General features: G+C 43.6%; 1 protein-coding gene across 2 annotated transcripts in view; it reads right to left on the reverse strand.

Moving 5' to 3' along the window:
• LOC142495792 (uncharacterized) overlaps positions 1-19748 on the reverse strand; it is a 97022-nt gene that overhangs the window by 18684 nt on the left and 58590 nt on the right. For both annotated transcript variants that reach the window (XM_075601756.1, XM_075601755.1), the window contains 2 exons: positions 10460-11963; positions 1265-1437 (listed from right to left, as the gene is read on the reverse strand). In XM_075601756.1, coding sequence (XP_075457871.1) covers positions 1265-1437; positions 10460-11963 — 1677 coding nt within the window. The remainder of the gene's footprint in view (positions 1-1264; positions 1438-10459; positions 11964-19748) is intronic.

Below are 19748 nucleotides of genomic sequence, written 5' to 3' on the forward strand. Positions count from 1 at the left end.
CAGACAGTCACACAAGTGTCAGTCAGTCACACAAGTGTCAGTCAGTCACACAAGTGTCAGTCAGTCACACAAGTGTCAGTCAGACAGTCACACAAGTGTCAGTCAGTCACACAAGTGTCAGTCAGACAGTCACACAAGTGTCAGTCAGTCACCCACTCAAACCTGGAAAAACAGTTGCGAGTAGCATCATCATCAATACAAGCTAACATCACACGCCTCAGCAAAGAGAAGCAGTTCCAGCCATCACATTAGGGGTGAGTTAATTAAATGTTTGACCAAATATAGGAGGCTAATTTTTAAGTTGATAATTTTGTATGGCCCGCGAATGATGTTATAAATATCCAAATGGCCCTTGGCAGAAAAAAGGTTCCCCACCCCTGGTGTAGGGTTTTCATTCATATATATTGCTTTTCTGTGCTATGTCCAGTGATTAAGCTTGTAGTAATAGTAGCTTGATACAACTAACAATAACCTTTTTATTATAACCTGTGCATATTTCTTTTTCACAGAACATAATTGTGTAATAAAGCCTCCTATTGCCCCGTATAAAAGCTCGCTATAGCTCCACAGAACCCCTCCTTCATATTGCCCCATATACCTGCGCACTATAACCTCTCATTGATCCATATAAAAGGAGTTCCAAAAGGAAAAAACGCGGAGCACAGCTGCAAAACAAACTGGGGCTAAACACAAAAAAGACTCTTTGACAAAGCGCTAAGTACGAAATGCGTTAGTTTTTTCTACCTGCACTCCACGCTGTTCACCATGGAATAAAGGCGATTTTAGTTCAACTTTTTTGTGTTTAGCCCAGTTTGTTTTGCAGCTGTGCTCCCCGTTTTTTCCTTTTGGAACTCCTACTACATGCCTGGCGTGATGCACGCATTGATACAGACAGCCTGCAATATGTGAGTATCCTCTTTTTTCTCCGTTTATATCGCAGGAGGAGTGGACTGTTTATTTGGGTGCTACTCTAGGGTGACTATATTCCTGAGTGTATATAGAGGGCCTTTTGCTCACAGACATCTGGTCCTTTATACAAATCTTAGGTTCCTGCTGTTTTATGTCCCCATATATGAGCTTACATGCACACCCAGTCAGAGGTAGACACAGTGGCTTTTGAAACCTTTCTTCAAGCAAGTTGAATACTTATTAAGTATACTTCATAGGTCTTATGGACTTTGAGCACTGTTATCAGGGACTTGTTCCTGTTTTCTTCGTTGAGCCATATAAACGTCTCCCTATAACTCCTATTACTCCCCATTACCTGTACTCGCAGAACGGTTCCATTAGATCCTCCGTGAGGACCTGGTCAGAGAAGTCATAGATTTCAATCACGTGGCCGAACCTCCCGGGGTCTGTCTGAAACTCTGTGAAACTGGAGAAATCCCCTAGCAGAGGCTGAATCTGCACATCTTTCTCACAGACCTGGGCGCGGATCTGAGGGACAGAGCAGTGTGTGTGTCATCATATACAGAGCAGAATATGGGTGGTTATACAGAGGGCTGTGTATTATAGTCTGTGTGCATTGTTTTACGCGGAGCCTGTGTACTACGAGGAGCAGAGTGTGCATGATTATATATGAAGAGCTCTTCATTACAATATGTGTGTATAACATTTTAAACAGAGAAGTGTGTGTGGTATATGAAGAGCTACAATGTGTATATCTCATTACTGCTCACATACTGTACATCAGGACTGGAGAAATTAAGCCTGCGAACACACTCCTGCAGTACCCCCAGTTAACCACAGTGTATCACTATTGTACCACGGATGACACCTGTCAACTTTCAGAGACGTTACATCAGAACTTTTAATGCCGTATTCAAGTTGCTTAATGATAAATTATTCTTCAGGGTTTTTTCTTTCATGTGAATGATATTAAGGTCTGTTGGGGAAGTCACTTCCATTGATGTGGGTGAATCCTAGTGTCACAGCTCCCTAAAATAGCTCTTTAGGACAGGGTCTGAAAAATGTCAAAGTATTGCTCCGAGTAAATACTCAAAGAAAAAGTTATCCCAGTTGTGGGCACTCAAACCCCTATGTGGTTTACTGGTGGTGAGAGATAAAAAATGAACTTTTAATAGACCATATAAAATAAAAGGATTAGACAAAACCGACACTAAGATAAAAACCTAAAAATGATTAGCCCTAATAAATGTGCCCAAGTGGTGATATGTGTGACGGTAGGGGTTGCTAGCATCAAAAAACTAAAATGAAGCCCAGCTAGCTACCCCTAAATCCATGTAACTTGGCCACCTATGTAAGGCTTATTTCAACCAAATGTATTTAATATCTGGGGGAGAACAGGGAATGTATAATACACTATGTATGTGAGACTGTATTCCAAATGCAATTCCCAAATCTAGTTGAGAAAGCAATATGAGGTAAAGTGTTTGTGATCTGTGTGTAAGCACTGTGATGTGATTTGGGAGTCATCCCTGTAAAATGTTACTTAGATTGTGTGTACATTTGTATTGAGGAGACTCTGATTTAATCAGCTGAGGTTCCTGCAGATAAATGTGAATTGAGGCAATGGTTGGGAGCGTGGAGGTGTTACAGACATTTGGCAAGTGAGAAATAGTGAACAATCAAGGAGGGGTTCTTAGCACGTCCTCTGGCTGTTGTGGCACCAACCTAATCCATGCTCTGATTGTCCAACAGCCTCCTCCCATGCAACGGATTGCCACAGAGGGCTATATAATGGGTGCTGCTGATCAGAGAATCAGATCTACCTTCAGAGACACACGCTGGGAAGGAGTGTGGAGATTCCCTCAGAGGACTATCTGAGAGACAGAGAGACTGAGAGACATTCTGTAAAGGAGTTTGGATCTTTACAGTGACCAGCTGGAGATACTTGTCAGAGGCTCTGCTGTGTGCAGCCCTCTGATATCCTGGATGAGAAGCAGACAGGGCAAGCCTTCTTGAAGCAGGCCTCTGCACCGAGCGAGGCTAAAGTCTACTCCCCAGGCCCCCAATTGGTATTGTATCTTGTTTTGTACATCTTTGTTTTGTCTGCTGGCGTGCCAGAATAAACAGCAAAAAAGGATCCAGCGCTCCACGGTTTTCTAAATAAAGTAAATTTATTGTGCCACACAACGTTTTGACCAATAGGTCTTTCTCAAGTGACTAGGCATCTTGAGAAAGACCTATTGGTCGAAACGTTGTGTGGCACAATAAATTTACTTTATTTAGAAAACCGTGGAGCGCTGGATCCTTTTTTCCTGAGTATACTTTGGATTTTGCCTGGCAGGTACTTCCTTGAACCAGCAGCACCGGTAAACTGTATGTCTTATCTTACTTGTGGAGTGCAGCCTTAACCCCCTTTACAGTGCCAGAATAAACCCCATTTTATTCAACAACTTTGTCCTGTCTGGTGCTAGTGATCCCGGTGGTTTCGGTGTAAAAGTACTGGTCTTCCGTGACAATATGCTCTTGTAAACAGCTACGGGTATAATAGCAAATATAAAGTACAGCACCTAAGAGATGGTCACGGTGACTAGTGATAGCTGTGACCTATGTTCATAGAAAGTAGCACAATTGGTGACCTGTACTAAATATTGGAAAATGGACCACATATATTTATATAGTCCTTTGTCCAATATTTACTACAGGTCCCCTGAACATAGGTCACAGCTAACACTTGTCACCATCAGTTGGGTGCTGCACTTTATATTTGCTATTATACCCTATGGTTGCAAATTGAGATAACTGTGTTTGTACGTGACTTATAAAGTTCTGTCATGGTGAACCCCGCTTCAGCTAAATAGTAAATAAGTGTGCAGGGGTAAGGTGCTAGTGGGTGACATAGTGGGTAAACGGCAAAGAAGCAAGAACCCACTGATAGCACTCAATGCCCCCAGTAAAGTAATATGATAATATTAAAAATAATCTTTAATGCCACACTGATTAAAATGATGGGTGTTAAAATACAACAAATGACACACATATATATTAACCCTAGGATGAGTGTATGTGACACTCCGGGTTAACCTAATAGAGGAACAATTTGAGGTGTATTAGATCAAACGTTCCCAGAGAACTGATATGCAGTATTCCCTAAATGTGGTGGTTAGGTATAGGCAAAGGGTGGGGAGGGGCTGCACAAAACCTGTCTTAGGTATCAGACAAGTCCCAAGGTGATATGTGGGTGAAGTGGGTGGATAATATGAGACAGATCGTGATGCCTCTGTATAAGGCAATAGATCTGTGCACACTTGTCTGTGTGTGCTCACCTTACATATACTGTACTGCTCCAATAGTAGGTAATAAATCATATATCCCACTTATTATTATCCCATATATAGTCACCTATAAACAGCTAATAAACTCCTGGTGCTAAAGAGCTAGCTATCATATACAGAACATAAGTACAGTGGCTAATAGATCCCTATAGACGGTGTGGCTGTGAGTATACCTGTGCACATATTCATGAATGTGCTGCCACCGTCAGAGATGCTAATAGCACTAAATAAAACTGTGTATCGGGAGAAAAAGGCAGCCCTATCCTCACCATAAGCTGCCGAGTCACCACATAAACTCCTGCCCAGTATCGAAGGGAGTACACGCGTTCAGTCTGACAGCTAATTGCTCTGCAACTTGGAAGGCTGCCACGTCAATACTGATTGCGCGCGTGCACGTGACGGATGCCGACGCGCGCATTTCGCGATTGAAACGCTTTCTCAAGGCTTGGAATGTGGGGGAGGTCCCATTGAACATAGTATGATTTATATATGCACGAGTGTGTTTCGATTGATTGGGAGTTACACCCTAGAGGTCTGCCTATGTAGTGCTGATGTAAAGGCACTCATTCAGTACTACCTAATAAACGCAGGCTGCCCTGAAGCTTATTAAATTGATATGATCACAAAAACGTTGCAGCAGTACATTTTGGTTGAATAAAGCACTGATGCACACGGTCTCTACATAATGAGTATAAATACGCATGGTGTCTAGAGAGTTGTGATAGTGTTAATGGGGTATTAATTAACATGTGACCCCAGAGGCTAAGAATTAGTTTAGACTCCAATCAATGTGGGTGAAACATAGTTATAATTATCATCAGAAAATAGCATAATCATCTACTGTGGGTTGTACTCACAGAAATAAGATGTAGGTAGATACATAACCAACCTAATGAAGACAATTTCATAATTAATAGTAAATAATGACAGGCAAATGTGTCCCTGTTATACAGTGTTGGTAAAGTCACAGTGTATATATACACAATGTAGCTACAATGTGCCACATTTCTATACACTATAGAGGACCGGGATCAGGTAAGTACTGTATGTGGGATAAAGATGAATTCAGTGTATATATACAATGTAGCTACTGCACCGACACACTTTATTCGAGCAAATACCCAGTATGTACCTGGCAGATACCTGGAATGCGCCGCTCCTCACCTCTGACAAGCCCCGTTGCGTTTGCCTTCCCAGCCTGGGTTCATGCCTGGCTGACGGGCGGCTAATCTGTTAAATGATAATGATTAGGATTTAATAGGCTGCAATGCTTCGCGTGTCTACCAGATGGCATAAATTCATGAATTGTAATGCAGTATATATATAAACTGTGCAGTATTGCAGCCAGCGGGAATAAAATGCTTCAATCCCTGCTTGGAAAATACCTCAATGCACTCGGGCAGAAAACAGTCACAAACCTCAATACACCCGGGTATACCCGAATTCGTGGGACTAGCCGAGCTTGAATAAAGTGTGTCGCCAGTGTACAATGTGCCACATTTCTATACACTATAGAAGATCGAGATCAGGTAAGTATATGTGATAAAGATGGGATATATACCCCTATATTGTAGAGGGGTGAACACTAGGTGACATACATTATTTACTATTAATTATGAAATTGTCTTCATTAGGTTGGTTATGTATCTACCTACTGTACATCTTATTTCTGTGAGTACAACCCACAGTAGATGATTATGCTATTTTCTGATGATAATTATAACCAGTGTTCGACAATCCTATACATTTACACGCCTGGGGCGGGTGGATTTAACCCCCGGGCGAGTAAATATTGGCCCAAGCAGAACACGTGCTTGTTTTTTTAAATTTCCCCGCTCGCGCTGAATTTTCCCTGCTCGCGCTGAAAAAATAAATAAATAAATAACTCACCGTACCTGACAGCAGATTGGCGCGCGCTCCCAGGCTTTGTGGGCGCGCGGCTAGGCTCTATATGAGCCAGCCCCCAACGAGCGGCCATTTTTTCTGGCCAGAGATCTGTTGGAGAGTACTAGAGTAAGTACTCTCCAATCCTCCATCCCCTCTGCTCCTTCCCTGCCTCCTGCAGTTCCCCCTTACTCCCCGCTTCCCCCCCCCAATACCCGCGCGTGGCTGGAGATGGTAGCGAGGGTGTTCTGCCTTCTCTCCCCGGCCCCCGCTTATCCGCGCGGGGCGGAGGTGTCCTCTCAGCTTCCCGCGCCACTTCCAGCTTTCCCCGGTCCCCGCGCGGGGCGGGTGATGGTAGTGGGGTGTTCCCCGCTTACCCCGGCTTCCCGCGATACCAGCACGGGACGGGTGATGGTAGTGGGTGTTTTCCCGGCTTCATGCGCCACTTTCCGCTTCCCAGATCCCCGTGCGGGGTGGGAGATGGTAGCGGGGGTGTTCCCCTCTTACCTCCTTGGTCTCCGCTTCCCCACGGTCCCGTGGCTGTCCGCGCAGGGCGGGAGATGGTCGCGGGGGGGCGAGCGGGGCAGTGGTGGTGGTGGTGCTCGGTCGCGCGGCCTTTCCTCTTCTTCCCCCTGTCGTGTGTGTGTGTATGGGAGAGTGTGTGTGTATATGCATGCATGTATGGGAGAGTGTGAGTGTGTGTGTGTATGCATGTATGGGAGAGTGTGTGTGTGTGTGTATGCATGCATGCATGCATGCAAGAGAGTGAGTGAGTGAGTGAGTGAGTGTGTGTGCATGCATGCATGGGAGAGTGTATGTGTATTCATGGGAGTGTGTGTGTGTGTGTGTGTGTGTGTGTGTGTGTGTGTGTGTGTGTGTGTGTGTGTGTGTGTGTGTAGGATACCAGAAGTGTCACACCACCCCAGTTACCCCACCCAGTCACCCCACCCAGTCAACCAGTCACCCCACCCAGCTACCCCAGTCAACCCGTCACCCCACCCAGTCACCTCACCCAGTCAACCAGTCACCCCAGTCAACCAGTCACCCCACCCAGTCACCCCACCCAGTCAACCAGTCACCCCAGTCAACCAGTCACCCCAGTCAACCAGTCACCCCACCCCGTCACCCCACCCAGTCAACCAGTCACCCCACCCAGTCAACCTGCCACCCCACCCAGTCACCCCGCCACCCCACCCAGTCACCCCGCCACCCCACCCAGTCACCCCGTCACCCCACCCAGTCACCCCAGTCAACCAGTCACCCCACCCAGTCACCCCGTCCAGTCACCCCACCCAGTCACCCCGTCACCCCACCCAGTCACCCCACCCCCGTCGCCCCCTCTCTCTCGCCCCCTCTCTCTCACACCCTCTCTCTCTCTCTCACACCCTCTCTCTCTCTCTCACACCCTCTCTCTCTCTCTCACACCCTCTCTCTCACACCCTCTCTCTCTCTCACACCCTCTCTCTCTCTCACACCCTCTCTCTCTCTCACACCCTCTCTCTCTCTCACACCCTCTCTCTCTCACACACCCTCTCTCTCTCTCACACCCTCTCTCTCTCACACCCTCTCTCTCTCACACCCTCTCTCTCTCTCACACCCTCTCTCTCTCTCACACCCTCTCTCTCTCTCACACCCTCTCTCTCTCACACCCTCTCTCTCACACCCTCTCTATCTCTCTCTCACACCCTCTCTATCTCACCCCCCCTCTCTCTCTCTCACCCCCTATCTCTCTCTCACACCCCCTATCTCTCTCTCACACCCCCTATCTCTCTCAAATCCCCTCTCTCTCTCTCACCCTCTCCCTGTGTCTGTCTCACACTCTGTTTCTTGATCTCTTATTTACCCTATATATCTTAACTGCCCTATACTACACCAAAATAACCTATACTGTTTTCTTCTAGATCTGACTCAAGCTTCACACAGAAGACATCGGAACCCCCCCTAACCCAGAAGACAGGTAGGGAACACTTAACATTGCGGGAATGAAGGTACCTGGACATTGAGGAACTGCGGATCAGGTAAGATCCCAGGTGGGATTGCTGCTTTAGATATTGTGAAGCGGGGACTTCCAGACACTGGTTAAGGGGTTCAGGAAACTAGTCATTCACACCTGGCTTTAATTTCTAGATCGACATTTACACACACACACACACACACACACACACACACACACACACACACACACACACACACACACACACACGTAACAAGGACTAATTGTAGTATCATGTAATACAATAAAGACATTTATGTCAAAAACGAATGTTGTTCTGGCTAGGAATTTATTACATGTATTTTATTTATATATTTTATTTTAAAGCGGGGTTGGGGCGGGGGTGGGACTAGGGGCGGGGTTGGGGGGTGGGACTAGGGGCGGGGTTGGGGGCGGGACTAGGTGGCGAGTAGATTTTTTGGTTGGGCGAGTAGATTTTTGGGTGATTTGTCGAACACTGATTATAATTGTTTCACCCACATTGATTGGAGTCTAAACTAATTCTTAGCCTCTGGGGTCACATGTTAATTAATACCCCATTAACACTATCACACTTGTGCATATATAAATCATACTATGTTCAATGGGACCTCCCCCACATACCAAGCCTTGAGAAAGCGTTTCAATCGCGAAACGCGCGCGTCGGCATCCGTCACGTGCACGCGCAGTCAGTATTGACGTGGCAGCCTTCCAAGTTGCAGAGCAATTAGCTGTCAGACTGAACGCGTGTACTCCCTTCGATACTGGGCAGGAGTTTATGTGGTGACTCAGCAGCTTATGGTGAGGATAGGGCTGCCTTTTTCTCCTGATACAGTTTTATTTAGTGCTATTAGCATCTCTGACGGTGGCAGCACATTCATGAATATGTGCACAGGTATACTCACAGCCACACCGTCTATAGGGATCTATTAGCCACTGTACTTATGTTCTGTGTATGATAGCTAGCTCTTTAGCACCAGGAGTTTATTAGCTGTTTATAGGTGACTATATATGGGATAATAATAAGTGGGATATATGATTTATTACCTACTATTGGAGCAGTACAGTATATGTAAGGTGAGCACACACAGACAAGTGTGCACAGATCTATTGCCTTATACAGAGGCATCACGATCTGTCTCATATTATTCACCCACTTCACCCACATATCACCTTGGGACTTGTCTGATACCTAAGACAGGTTTTGTGCAGCCCCTCCCCACCCTTTGCCTATACCTAACCACCACATTTAGGGAATACTGCATATCAGTTCTCTGGGAACGTTTGATCTAATACACCTCAAATTGTTCCTCTATTAGGTTAACCCGGAGTGTCACATACACTCATCCCAGGGTTAATATATATGTGTGTCATTTGTTGTATTTTAACACCCATCATTTTAATCAGTTTGGCATTAAAGATTATTTTTAATATTATCATATTACTTTACTGGGGGCATTGAGTGCTATCAGTGGGTTCTTGCTTCTTTGCCGTTTACCCCCTTTGTACGTGACTTAGCAGTTTATAGGAGCATATCACCACTTGTGCACATTATCATGTTTAATAAGTTTTAGGTTTTATCTACTCCCTTTATTTTATATGGATTATAAAAATAATTCTTAATTCTCTCTTTCTGACCACCAGTTCACCACATAGGGGTTTGAGTGCCCACAACTGGGATTACTTTTTCTTTGTTGAGTACTGACTGTATGCCTTTCCCAGAGGACCTCCGACCCCTCCCCACATTAGGCAGAGTGAGGGTTTCTTATAGGTTTACAGCCGAGAGGATACTGCAGTTCTATATTATAAGTAAATAAGAAGTTAAGCCACTCATAAATAAATGCGGGGGGAAAAACACTCAAATAATTATTTAAAAATACCTTACTACAGTGTAATGATCAACAAATGTGTGTATGGCTCCAGCCTGGTTTTGCTATTAAACTCACTGGGTTAATTGAATATAAAAGATAAGTGCATTTGTTATATCTGAGATCTGACTGCCTTTCTAAGGCTGCGCGTATACTGCCGGCGATGCGAGACCTTTGCTGGAAAAAAAAATCAAATAACTGACTACCAGATTTTTGGTAGCGCTGTTGCTTGGTCGCGCGCACTATAAGCACCAAAGGCGACAATACATTTGTTTTGACCCGACGTTGCGTCGCCGTCACTATATGCGCAGAGGTGCACTTTGGAAGCTAGAACTGATCTAGTTCCTATATTGGAATGATACATAGACACACACACACACACACTTTAAGAACGGTGCCGTGATAAGCCCAGTGTTCCCAGCACTGGTTTACAAAGTGTGTGGTCACGTTGTTTCATTACAGGTGATGCGAGGTTCCCCTTTACCTACACTCACCTCCTGCAGTATCTGCTCCAAGATTTCCTCCAGGTCTTCTGCTACGTGTAACCTCCCACTGGGTGCTGCCTCTGCTTCTCCCCTGGGTCTCCGCTTGTCTGTGTCACACATGGAGGGCTCCTCTGTGCCCAAACACCTGTCTCCCCCGGTCGCCTCGCCCCCTGGCACCTGCCTCATTGCATTGTCCTGTGACTCAGGTTGTGCTGCCTCTGTTGTGAGGTTCCCGGCATCACGTTTCTCAGGTTCTGTGCTCCCTTGTGTTGGCATTTTGAGGATTCCCCCCTGTGTAGATTCCTCATCCCTGCATTCTGCAGTTTGCTGGCCTCTCGGCTTCTCGTTTCCATTACTTCTCTTTGCCTCCATCTCAGCCTCCCCCTCTGTGCCCTGCACATGCTGTGCCTGCTCTTCAACAACCTCTGTGTAAGTGCTCTCTGCTTCTTGGAGCTCCTTTTTATCATCCCTTTGTGGTGTCCCTGTAGTGGAGGTTTCAGCGTCTCCCTCACACACTGTCGCCAGACTCTCTCTCCCCTCGACCGGAGCCTGATCTCCATCCCGGACTCTTTTCCTCATTTCCGTGGTATCATTTCCTGACGTGTTTCTGCCTCTGCTCCCTGTCTCCGTGGTATCACTTCCCGACGGGTCTCTGCCTCTGCTCCCTGTCTCCGTGGCTGAGGTCTCTGGGTTGTTCGTGCACTTACTGCTCTCTGTCTCCATCTTGGTGGCCTCAGGAGGTATTGGGATCCCCTGCTGTCTCTCCCTCTCTTTATGCATAGCTGCAGGAGATGCTGTGTCTACCAGCGCCTCCCGGACTGCCATTCCCTGAGCATCCCTCCAGATGCCTGGACCCGCCATCTCTGCATCCTCTGATCCATCTCTCTTCCTCTCTGCCTCCTCTGATCCCTCTTTCCTCTCCCCCTCCTCTAAGTCATCTCTCTTGATTTGTGCCTCCTCTGGTTCATCTCTTCTCTCTCCTTCCTCTGAACCGCCTCTCCTCATCTCTGTTCCATCTTTCCTCTTTTCCCTTGTCTCTGGTCCCCCTTTCTTCCATTCCCCATTTTCTAATCCCCGAGTCCTCTCCCCATCCACTGAACTCTCAATCATTCCCTCTACCTCCTCTGATGCCTTTGCTTTCTCCCCCTCCTCTGGTCCATCTCTCTTCCTCTCTGCCTCCTCTGATCCATCTTTCCTCTCCCCCGCCTCTGATCCATCTCTCTTCTCTGCCCCTTCCAGTCCACCTCTCCTCCTCTCCCCCTCCTCTGATGCCTCTCTCCTCTCCTGCCCTTCCTCCTCTGCTCCCTCTCTTCTCTCCTGCTTCCTCCAGGGCACATACACTGCTCTATCCGGTCTTCTGTTCTGCTTTGGTCTTCTCCCTGCGTTCCCCCGTCCCCCCCTATTAAAGTGGAAGGTGCTGGGGTCGGTTGCCCCCCTCCCTCTGCCTCCCCTATATCTCCCGCGGTTCGGCTCTCTGGCGCTGGACCTGGAATCACCGTCTTCGATCGGTAGCCTAGAAACAGAGCGCCGGAAAATATGATTAAATCATGAAGATTGCAACAGTCAGCACAACTCTTTTAGATTGTAAGCTCTTCAGGGCAGGGATTATTTATCTCTGTTCATAAAATGGTGTTAAATGAGAAGGGTAACCCTGCATGGGACAAAAGTGATAACAGGACAGTGACATGTTTGACAGGTTAAGTGGAGCTGATGTCCGGGAGGCAGCAGCCACGTTTGATGCCCGGGTGGAACGTAAAAACACTGTCTCAAACTACAGGCTTCTCTTCTCCCAATACTATCCAAAGTCATGGAAAAATGTGTTCACTCCAAATTAAGCGATTACTATACCAAGACAAATTTCACCAGCCAATTCCAATCTGGCTTTCACCCCAAAACACTGCAAGGTAACTACCCTACAAAAAGTTTGCAATGAGATCCAGAGTAGAATGGAACTGGGACAACTCACTGGTGCAATATTCCTAGATTTTGCAAAGGCTTTTGATACTGTTGATCATGTTAACTTGCTAAAAAAAAACTCCAGTGCCATGGAATAGGGAAGCATGCTTTAAACTGGTTTCATTCCTATCAGGTAGATCCCAACATGTGTCTCTCAGGCTATTACTCCAACCACTAGGATATCACCTGTGGTGTCCTGCACTGTTCTGGGGCCCCTACTCTTCTCAGTGTTCAACAATGATCTTCCTACAGCTTGTAAGAGAGCTTCAATACACATGTATGCGGATGATACAATCTTATACGCACACAGCCCTAGCCTCTCCGACCTTGGACACGTACTTCAATCTGACTTTGAGACTTGAAAATTGGATTTCCCAAAACAAACTGTTTTTAAACACGGACAAGATTAACAATGGTATTTGAGACAATGGCTACATTTTGAAAGCTTCCAATGAATTAGCTTCAGATCAGAACCAACACTAATACCACCCTAGTCCCAGTTACTAGTTATAAATATTTGGGTATATGGTTTGACTCCTGTTTAATATTTGGGTTGCACATTGATACCCGACATCCAAAACTTATGCCAAACTAGATGCACTTTATATGAACAAATCCTCCCCATGTCTGGTGGTCAGGAAGCGCATCTCACAGCAGATGCTGTTACCAATTATAGACTATTAGGACATAGTATATGGCATGGCACCCCAAACTCACCTTTTCAAACTTGATACCCTATACAATTAAATATGCCGTTTCGTCCTCCAATGCAACTACAACACACATCACTGCGAAATGCTCAAAGAACTAGATTGGTCATCACTTGAGTCTAGGCACAAAGTTCATCTTTCCTGTCTTGCCTTCAAGTACTTTCTGGGTAAGCTACCCGCCTATCTGAACAAGCTCCTCACCCCTACCACATGCAGCACTTATCATCTGAGATCAGACTCAGAAAGACTGTTCATGGTCCCATGGTTCAACAAAGTATTCGGCCGCTCCTCCTCTTACCGTGTATCCCACAACTGGGATAATCTACCGGAGACTCTCACAACCGCCACCAGTCTAAGTTCTTTCAAAACTAAAGCTGTCTCACATTTTAATCTGGTCTGTAACAGTTACATACGCCTGAAAAAAATACTGGTGTATATAGCGCTAAAAAATGTGTAAATAAAGTGGTAACAGTGATACTACACTAACAAAAATATAACATAGGCTGCCAGGTGACACTAACCCAAAGACACAGTTAGTAAAAAAAAAAAAACAAACATATACAATGCAGACCGGCGCCGTAATAGTCCAAAACGTGAAGCAAAGTTCAATGATGACAGTGTCTCTTTAACTTCTATCTGCAGAAGTGCTGGGATGCTCCAAATTTCTTATAGATGTTACTCCACATATATATATCAGGGAGAAAAACAAAGAAATCACATCATAGTGCAACACAGCTGATACTATCAGTTAGAGTATACACAACAGGACACACAAACAAGACAAACACTACATATAACAAGTAAGGCTGACTGAAATAAAATGAGAATTTATTAACACATAAATAATGAGGCAGATGCGGGATCCGGTGTGTAAAAACCAGAATCCTACTTACAGGACTGCCACAGATCATACGCAGAGGTTGAGAGTATGTCTTGTCTTTGCTGCTGCTCCGTCGAACCACGTGACCTCCCAGGGGTTCCTTCCTTTGGCGACCGGAACTGCGTCACTCTCCGCGACACCAGGGCTTCCGGGGGCTCGAGCCCTCTCTTGTCCAGCAATTACCACCGAATTCGCCTTTCTGGGAGCCCCAAACAAGCACCAAAAACGTCCTCTGCTAGTAGAATCTGTGTCCCACGTCCTGCCAAGTCTCTGCCACACTGCACAATAAAATCTATCAAACGGCCCAACGCGTTTCGTGCGCATGCGCACTTCAGGGGTGACGTCACTAGGGACTCGATAGCCTTATATACCGACGGAATACACACTATTGGATATAGTAAACTCACATCAGCCTATACACTTGCTCTATCAATCAAGTCTAATGAACAAACAGCCTTACTACACAACACTAAACATACAAGTACACTTAAACTGATTACCTAACATCAATGTTATACAAAGAACTAAAATGTTAAATGCTCTTATCAATAATACATTAAACTCAAACTCATATTTATAAGGTATAGCCATATCTGATCCTCACTAGAATCTATATCACTAAAGTGACCAAGTGCTAATATAAAATATTTAATTAAAACATATATTTATATGATAAAATTAATAAATAATTATTTTAAAATATTAAAAATTATTAGTTATTTTAAAAAGACTCCCAATTCAAAATCAATATTTAAACCATTTGGAGAGAGGGTCTTCAGCTCATAGATCCAATAAGCTTCACGCCTACTGATCTGTTTGAGCTGATCACCCCCTCTCCAATTGGCCTGCACTGTCTCAATAGCTTGACATTTTAATCCTACTGGATTCTGGTTATGATGGACCAGAAAGTGATGTGATACACTATGTGTTATGAGACCTCTTTTAATGTTGTAAATGTGCTCATAGATTCTTCTTTGATAGCGTCTCCCTGTACGGCCCACATATTGGAGCCCACAGGGGCACTGAAGTAAGTATATCACAAACTCCGTGTGACAATTAATAAATGAATTTATATTATAAATCCTTGAAGTCACATTTGATCTAAATGTTTTTGTGTTTTGACTGCATGAGCAAGCAGTGCATTTATTACACTTAAAAAAGCCCTTGCTTACATTTTTGGACCCTGGTTTAGGTTGTCCCAATGGACAACTAGGTGCCAGACGTGACTTTATATTCGCCGCTTTCGTAAAAATGATATTTGGTTTAGCTGGAAGACAATGTGCTAAAGTGTTGTCACACAACAGAATCGGCCAGTGTTTGTTCAGCACCTGGCGTATTTTTGGGGCCATTTCATTATACTGCGTGATGAATGCCAGATTACCATTATTTCCCTTATCTTTTGCATGTTTTTTATATTCCAAAAGGCTTGCTCTGTCTATTTGATCTACTTGGTTGGCAGCTTCTACAAGTAATCTCTCTGGATACTTCCTAGCCTTAAATTTATCTTTCAGCTCATTCGCCTGTATTGCAAACTCCTCCTGATTGGAGCAATTGCGCTTCAAGCGAATGAGCTGTCCCTTTGGGATATTGCGTATCCAGGACGGGTTATGCTGGCTATCGGCCCTTAAATAGTTGTTTGCCTGTACTGATTTAAAATATGTTTTAGTCTGAATTTTATTATTGATATCTACAGATAGATTCAGATCCAAAAATTCTATGTGTTGACTATTACAATTAAATGTGAAGGACAAATCCCTATTGTTATTATTTAGATAGGTGAAAAAGAGATCTAACTGTTCCTGGCTGCCTGACCACACAAAAAGGATATCATCTATGAAACGGCGCCAGAGTACAAGGTGAGCCCCAAATGGACAGTTGTTCCAGACATAGTCTTCTTCCCAACTGTCCATAAACAAATTCGCGTAACTAGGGGCAAACCTTGTACCCATTGCCGTTCCACAGATCTGTAAAAAAATTGTGAATTCAATTGAAAATAATTATGGCTTAAAATAAACTTAATACTATCTAATAAAAATGTTTTACGTGCTAAAGGAATGGTGGAATTCAGTTCCAACCTGCGTGACACAGCTTGACAGCCCTTTCCATGGTCAATAGTTGTGTAGAGAGATGTTACATCCGCAGTTACCCATATGTACTCAGGCTGCCACTCCAGGTCCCTCAGAATCTGAAGAACATGAGTCGTGTCACGCAGGTAGGACCTGACCTGTTGGACCATAGGTTGCAAATGGTGATCTATAAATTGGGACAAATTAGAAGTGAGGGATGATATTCCTGAAATGATAGGCCTGCCAGGTGGACATCTAATATCTTTATGGATTTTAGGGATAAAATAAAATATAGGTGTACGTGCAAAGGGTGAAAGTAAAAACTCTGACTCATCATCATTTATAGCTCCTACTTCTAGGCCCCTACTTAACAGTACCTTTAGTTCTGCATCGTATTGGCCCAGGTGTTCGCTTGCAAGGGGGAGGTAGGTGGTATTGTCACCAAGCAATCTCATTGCTTCTTTAATATAATATTCGGTGTCCATCACCACTATACCCCCCCCCCCCCTTGTCAGCAGGTTTTATTACTATTAATTTATTGTCTTCCAGTTGGCGTAAAGCAATCTTTTCTTGTTGATCTAGGTTATCTCTTTGTATCTTATACGTCCTGCTAGAATTATCTAATTCCTTAGTTACCATGTCTACAAATGTGTTTACTAAATGGCCTTGTGCGAATTTAGGATTAAAAAGTAGACTTCTTCTTGAAAATTTTTGTTTGTTCTGAATTGGTTTCTGCCTCACTTGGCCTTGAATTAATTTGACTAGTGATGGGATCCTTAAAGAAATACTTCTTTAGTGCTAATTTGCGAGCAAACTTATGTACGTCTATGTGTAGATTGAAACTGTTTGGTCCGCAAATGGGTGCAAAGGTAAGACCTTTGCCTAACACTTTCTTTTCGATACTGGTAAGATGATGTTGACTGATATTAAAAATATTTTGATATGAACTACCAGTTTTTAATTTATGTCTATTAACACCTCCCCTTCTTCCTCTGGAGCATTTTTTCTTTTTTTGTAATTCACCAGAGGCTGGAGGTCTGTGTGGGTTTTTATCTCCACCTGTGGGAATATGTGTTCCCTTTCCTTTCTCCACTCTAAAAAAGAAAAGCTCGTTTTGGCTCCCTGAGTCGGCAATGGGGTGAAAGAAACACTATCTGGCTCACTTTCAGACTCAATTTCAGAAAGAACATGATATTTGTTGCTTGCCAGAACTGCTTGACTTTTAGCCACCAATTGTGCATCATACAGTTCTTTTGCATGTTTCTGTTTTAGATACTGACTAGTGTCATGTTGTGGTAACACTCTTTGAGGTGGCGGGATAGGGATGGGAATAGGCAAAAGGGGTAGGTGGTGTGGTTTTTTTGACCCATTTACTCTTATGTTTTTGTTCTTATCATAAGGAGTTCGGGAATTTTTTTCTGTCTGATTACGCTGTGTTCTCTGATGGTAGTCACTTTTCTTATTTGTGACTTCTGTATTTTTAACACCATGTTCTTTACTTTTCTTATTCCAGGTCCTTTGGTGACCTGTATCGTAATCAGTCTTGTCCCTAAAGAACTTACTATTTCCAATTCTACTTGGTCTAGTCTCTTTTTTATAGTGGGTTCAATCTGTTGTAGTTCTACATTGTTTAAAAAGGGATCAAGCTTACTTTTCAAATTATCAATCTCATCATCAAGTTGAGTGAGTATTTTTTTACGCTGATGTATTAGTAATTTCATAAGTGAAAAAGAGCAATTGTCTAAAATATCGTTCCATTCCTGCATGAATGGAACATTTTGAGTATCTACTGTAGGTACTTTTTGGACTCTAAGTCCTCGTGGAATACGATGGTTTTCTAAGTACTTACTCAAAGTGGTAACTTCCCACCATTGTTTACTTTCTGCAATTAATGATTTTTCCAATTGGACTAAAATCGGGTGGAAGTCAGCCTCTTTGGGCTCAACTATTGGCACCGATTCTGGGTCTTGGAAAATAAGATCCACATTAATGTTCCTACGTGCTCTAGAGAAAAATAAAGTGCTCATATTGACGTGTATTTAAAGCTGCTACACCTAGACTGGAAAAACAAGAACGAAAAAAATACTGGTGTATATAGCGCTATTAAATGTGTAAATAAAGTGGTAACAGTGATACCACACTACCAAAAATATAACATAGGCTGCCAGGTGACACTAACCCCAAGACACAGTTAGTAAAAAAAAAACACCAAACATATACAATACAGACCGGCGCCGTAATAGTCCAAAACGTGAAGCAAACGTTGAACTTTGCTTCACGTTTTGGACTATTACGGCGCCGGTCTGTATTGTATATGTTTTTTTTTTTTTTACTAACTGTGTCTTGGGGTTAGTGTCAACTGGCAGCCTATGCTATATTTTTGGTAGTGTAGTATCACTGTTACCACTTTATTTACACATTTTTTAGCGCTATATACACCAGTATTTTTTTCGTTCTTGTTTTTCCAGTCTAGGTGTAGCAGCTTTAAATACACGTCAATATGAGCACTTTATTTTTCTCTAGAGCACGTAGGAACATTAATGTGGATCTTATTTTCCAAGACCCAGAATCGGTGCCAATAGTTGAGCCCAAAGAGGCTGACTTCCACCCGATTTTAGTCCAATTGGAAAAATCATTAATTGCAGAAAGTAAACAATGGTGGGAAGTTACCACTTTGAGTAAGTACTTAGAAAACCATCGTATTCCACGAGGACTTAGAGTCCAAAAAGTACCTACAGTAGATACACAAAATGTTCCATTCATGCAGGAATGGAACGATATTTTAGACAATTGCTCTTTTTCACTTATGAAATTACTAATACATCAGCGTAAAAAAATACTCACTCAACTTGATGATGAGATTGATAATTTGAAAAGTAAGCTTGATCCCTTTTTAAACAATGTAGAACTACAACAGATTGAACCCACTATAAAAAAGAGACTAGACCAAGTAGAATTGGAAATAGTGGGTACAAAACAGAGTAAGTTCTTTAGGGACAAGACTGATTACGATACAGGTCACCAAAGGACCTGGAATAAGAAAAGTAAAGAACATGGTGTTAAAAATACAGAAGTCACAAATAAGAAAAGTGACTACCATCAGAGAACACAGCGTAATCAGACAGAAAAAAATTCCCGAACTCCTAATGATAAGAACAAAAACATAAGAGTAAATGGGTCAAAAAAACCACACCACCTACCCCTTTTGCCTATTCCCATCCCTATCCCGCCACCTCAAAGAGTGTTACCACAACATGACACTAGTCAGTATCTAAAACAGAAACATGCAAAAGAACTGTATGATGCACAATTGGTGGCTAAAAGTCAAGCAGTTCTGGCAAGCAACAAATATCATGTTCTTTCTGAAATTGAGTCTGAAAGTGAGCCAGATAGTGTTTCTTTCACCCCATTGCCGACTCAGGGAGCCAAAACGAGCTTTTCTTTTTTAGAGTGGAGAAAGGAAAGGGAACACATATTCCCACAGGTGGAGATAAAAACCCACACAGACCTCCAGCCTCTGGTGAATTACAAAAAAAGAAAAAATGCTCCAGAGGAAGAAGGGGAGGTGTTAATAGACATAAATTAAAAACTGGTAGTTCATATCAAAATATTTTTAATATCAGTCAACATCATCTTACCAGTATCGAAAAGAAAGTGTTAGGCAAAGGTCTTACCTTTGCACCCAT

This window comes from Ascaphus truei, chromosome 5 (genome assembly GCF_040206685.1).
Source record: "Ascaphus truei isolate aAscTru1 chromosome 5, aAscTru1.hap1, whole genome shotgun sequence".
Lineage (NCBI taxonomy): Eukaryota > Metazoa > Chordata > Amphibia > Anura > Ascaphidae > Ascaphus > Ascaphus truei.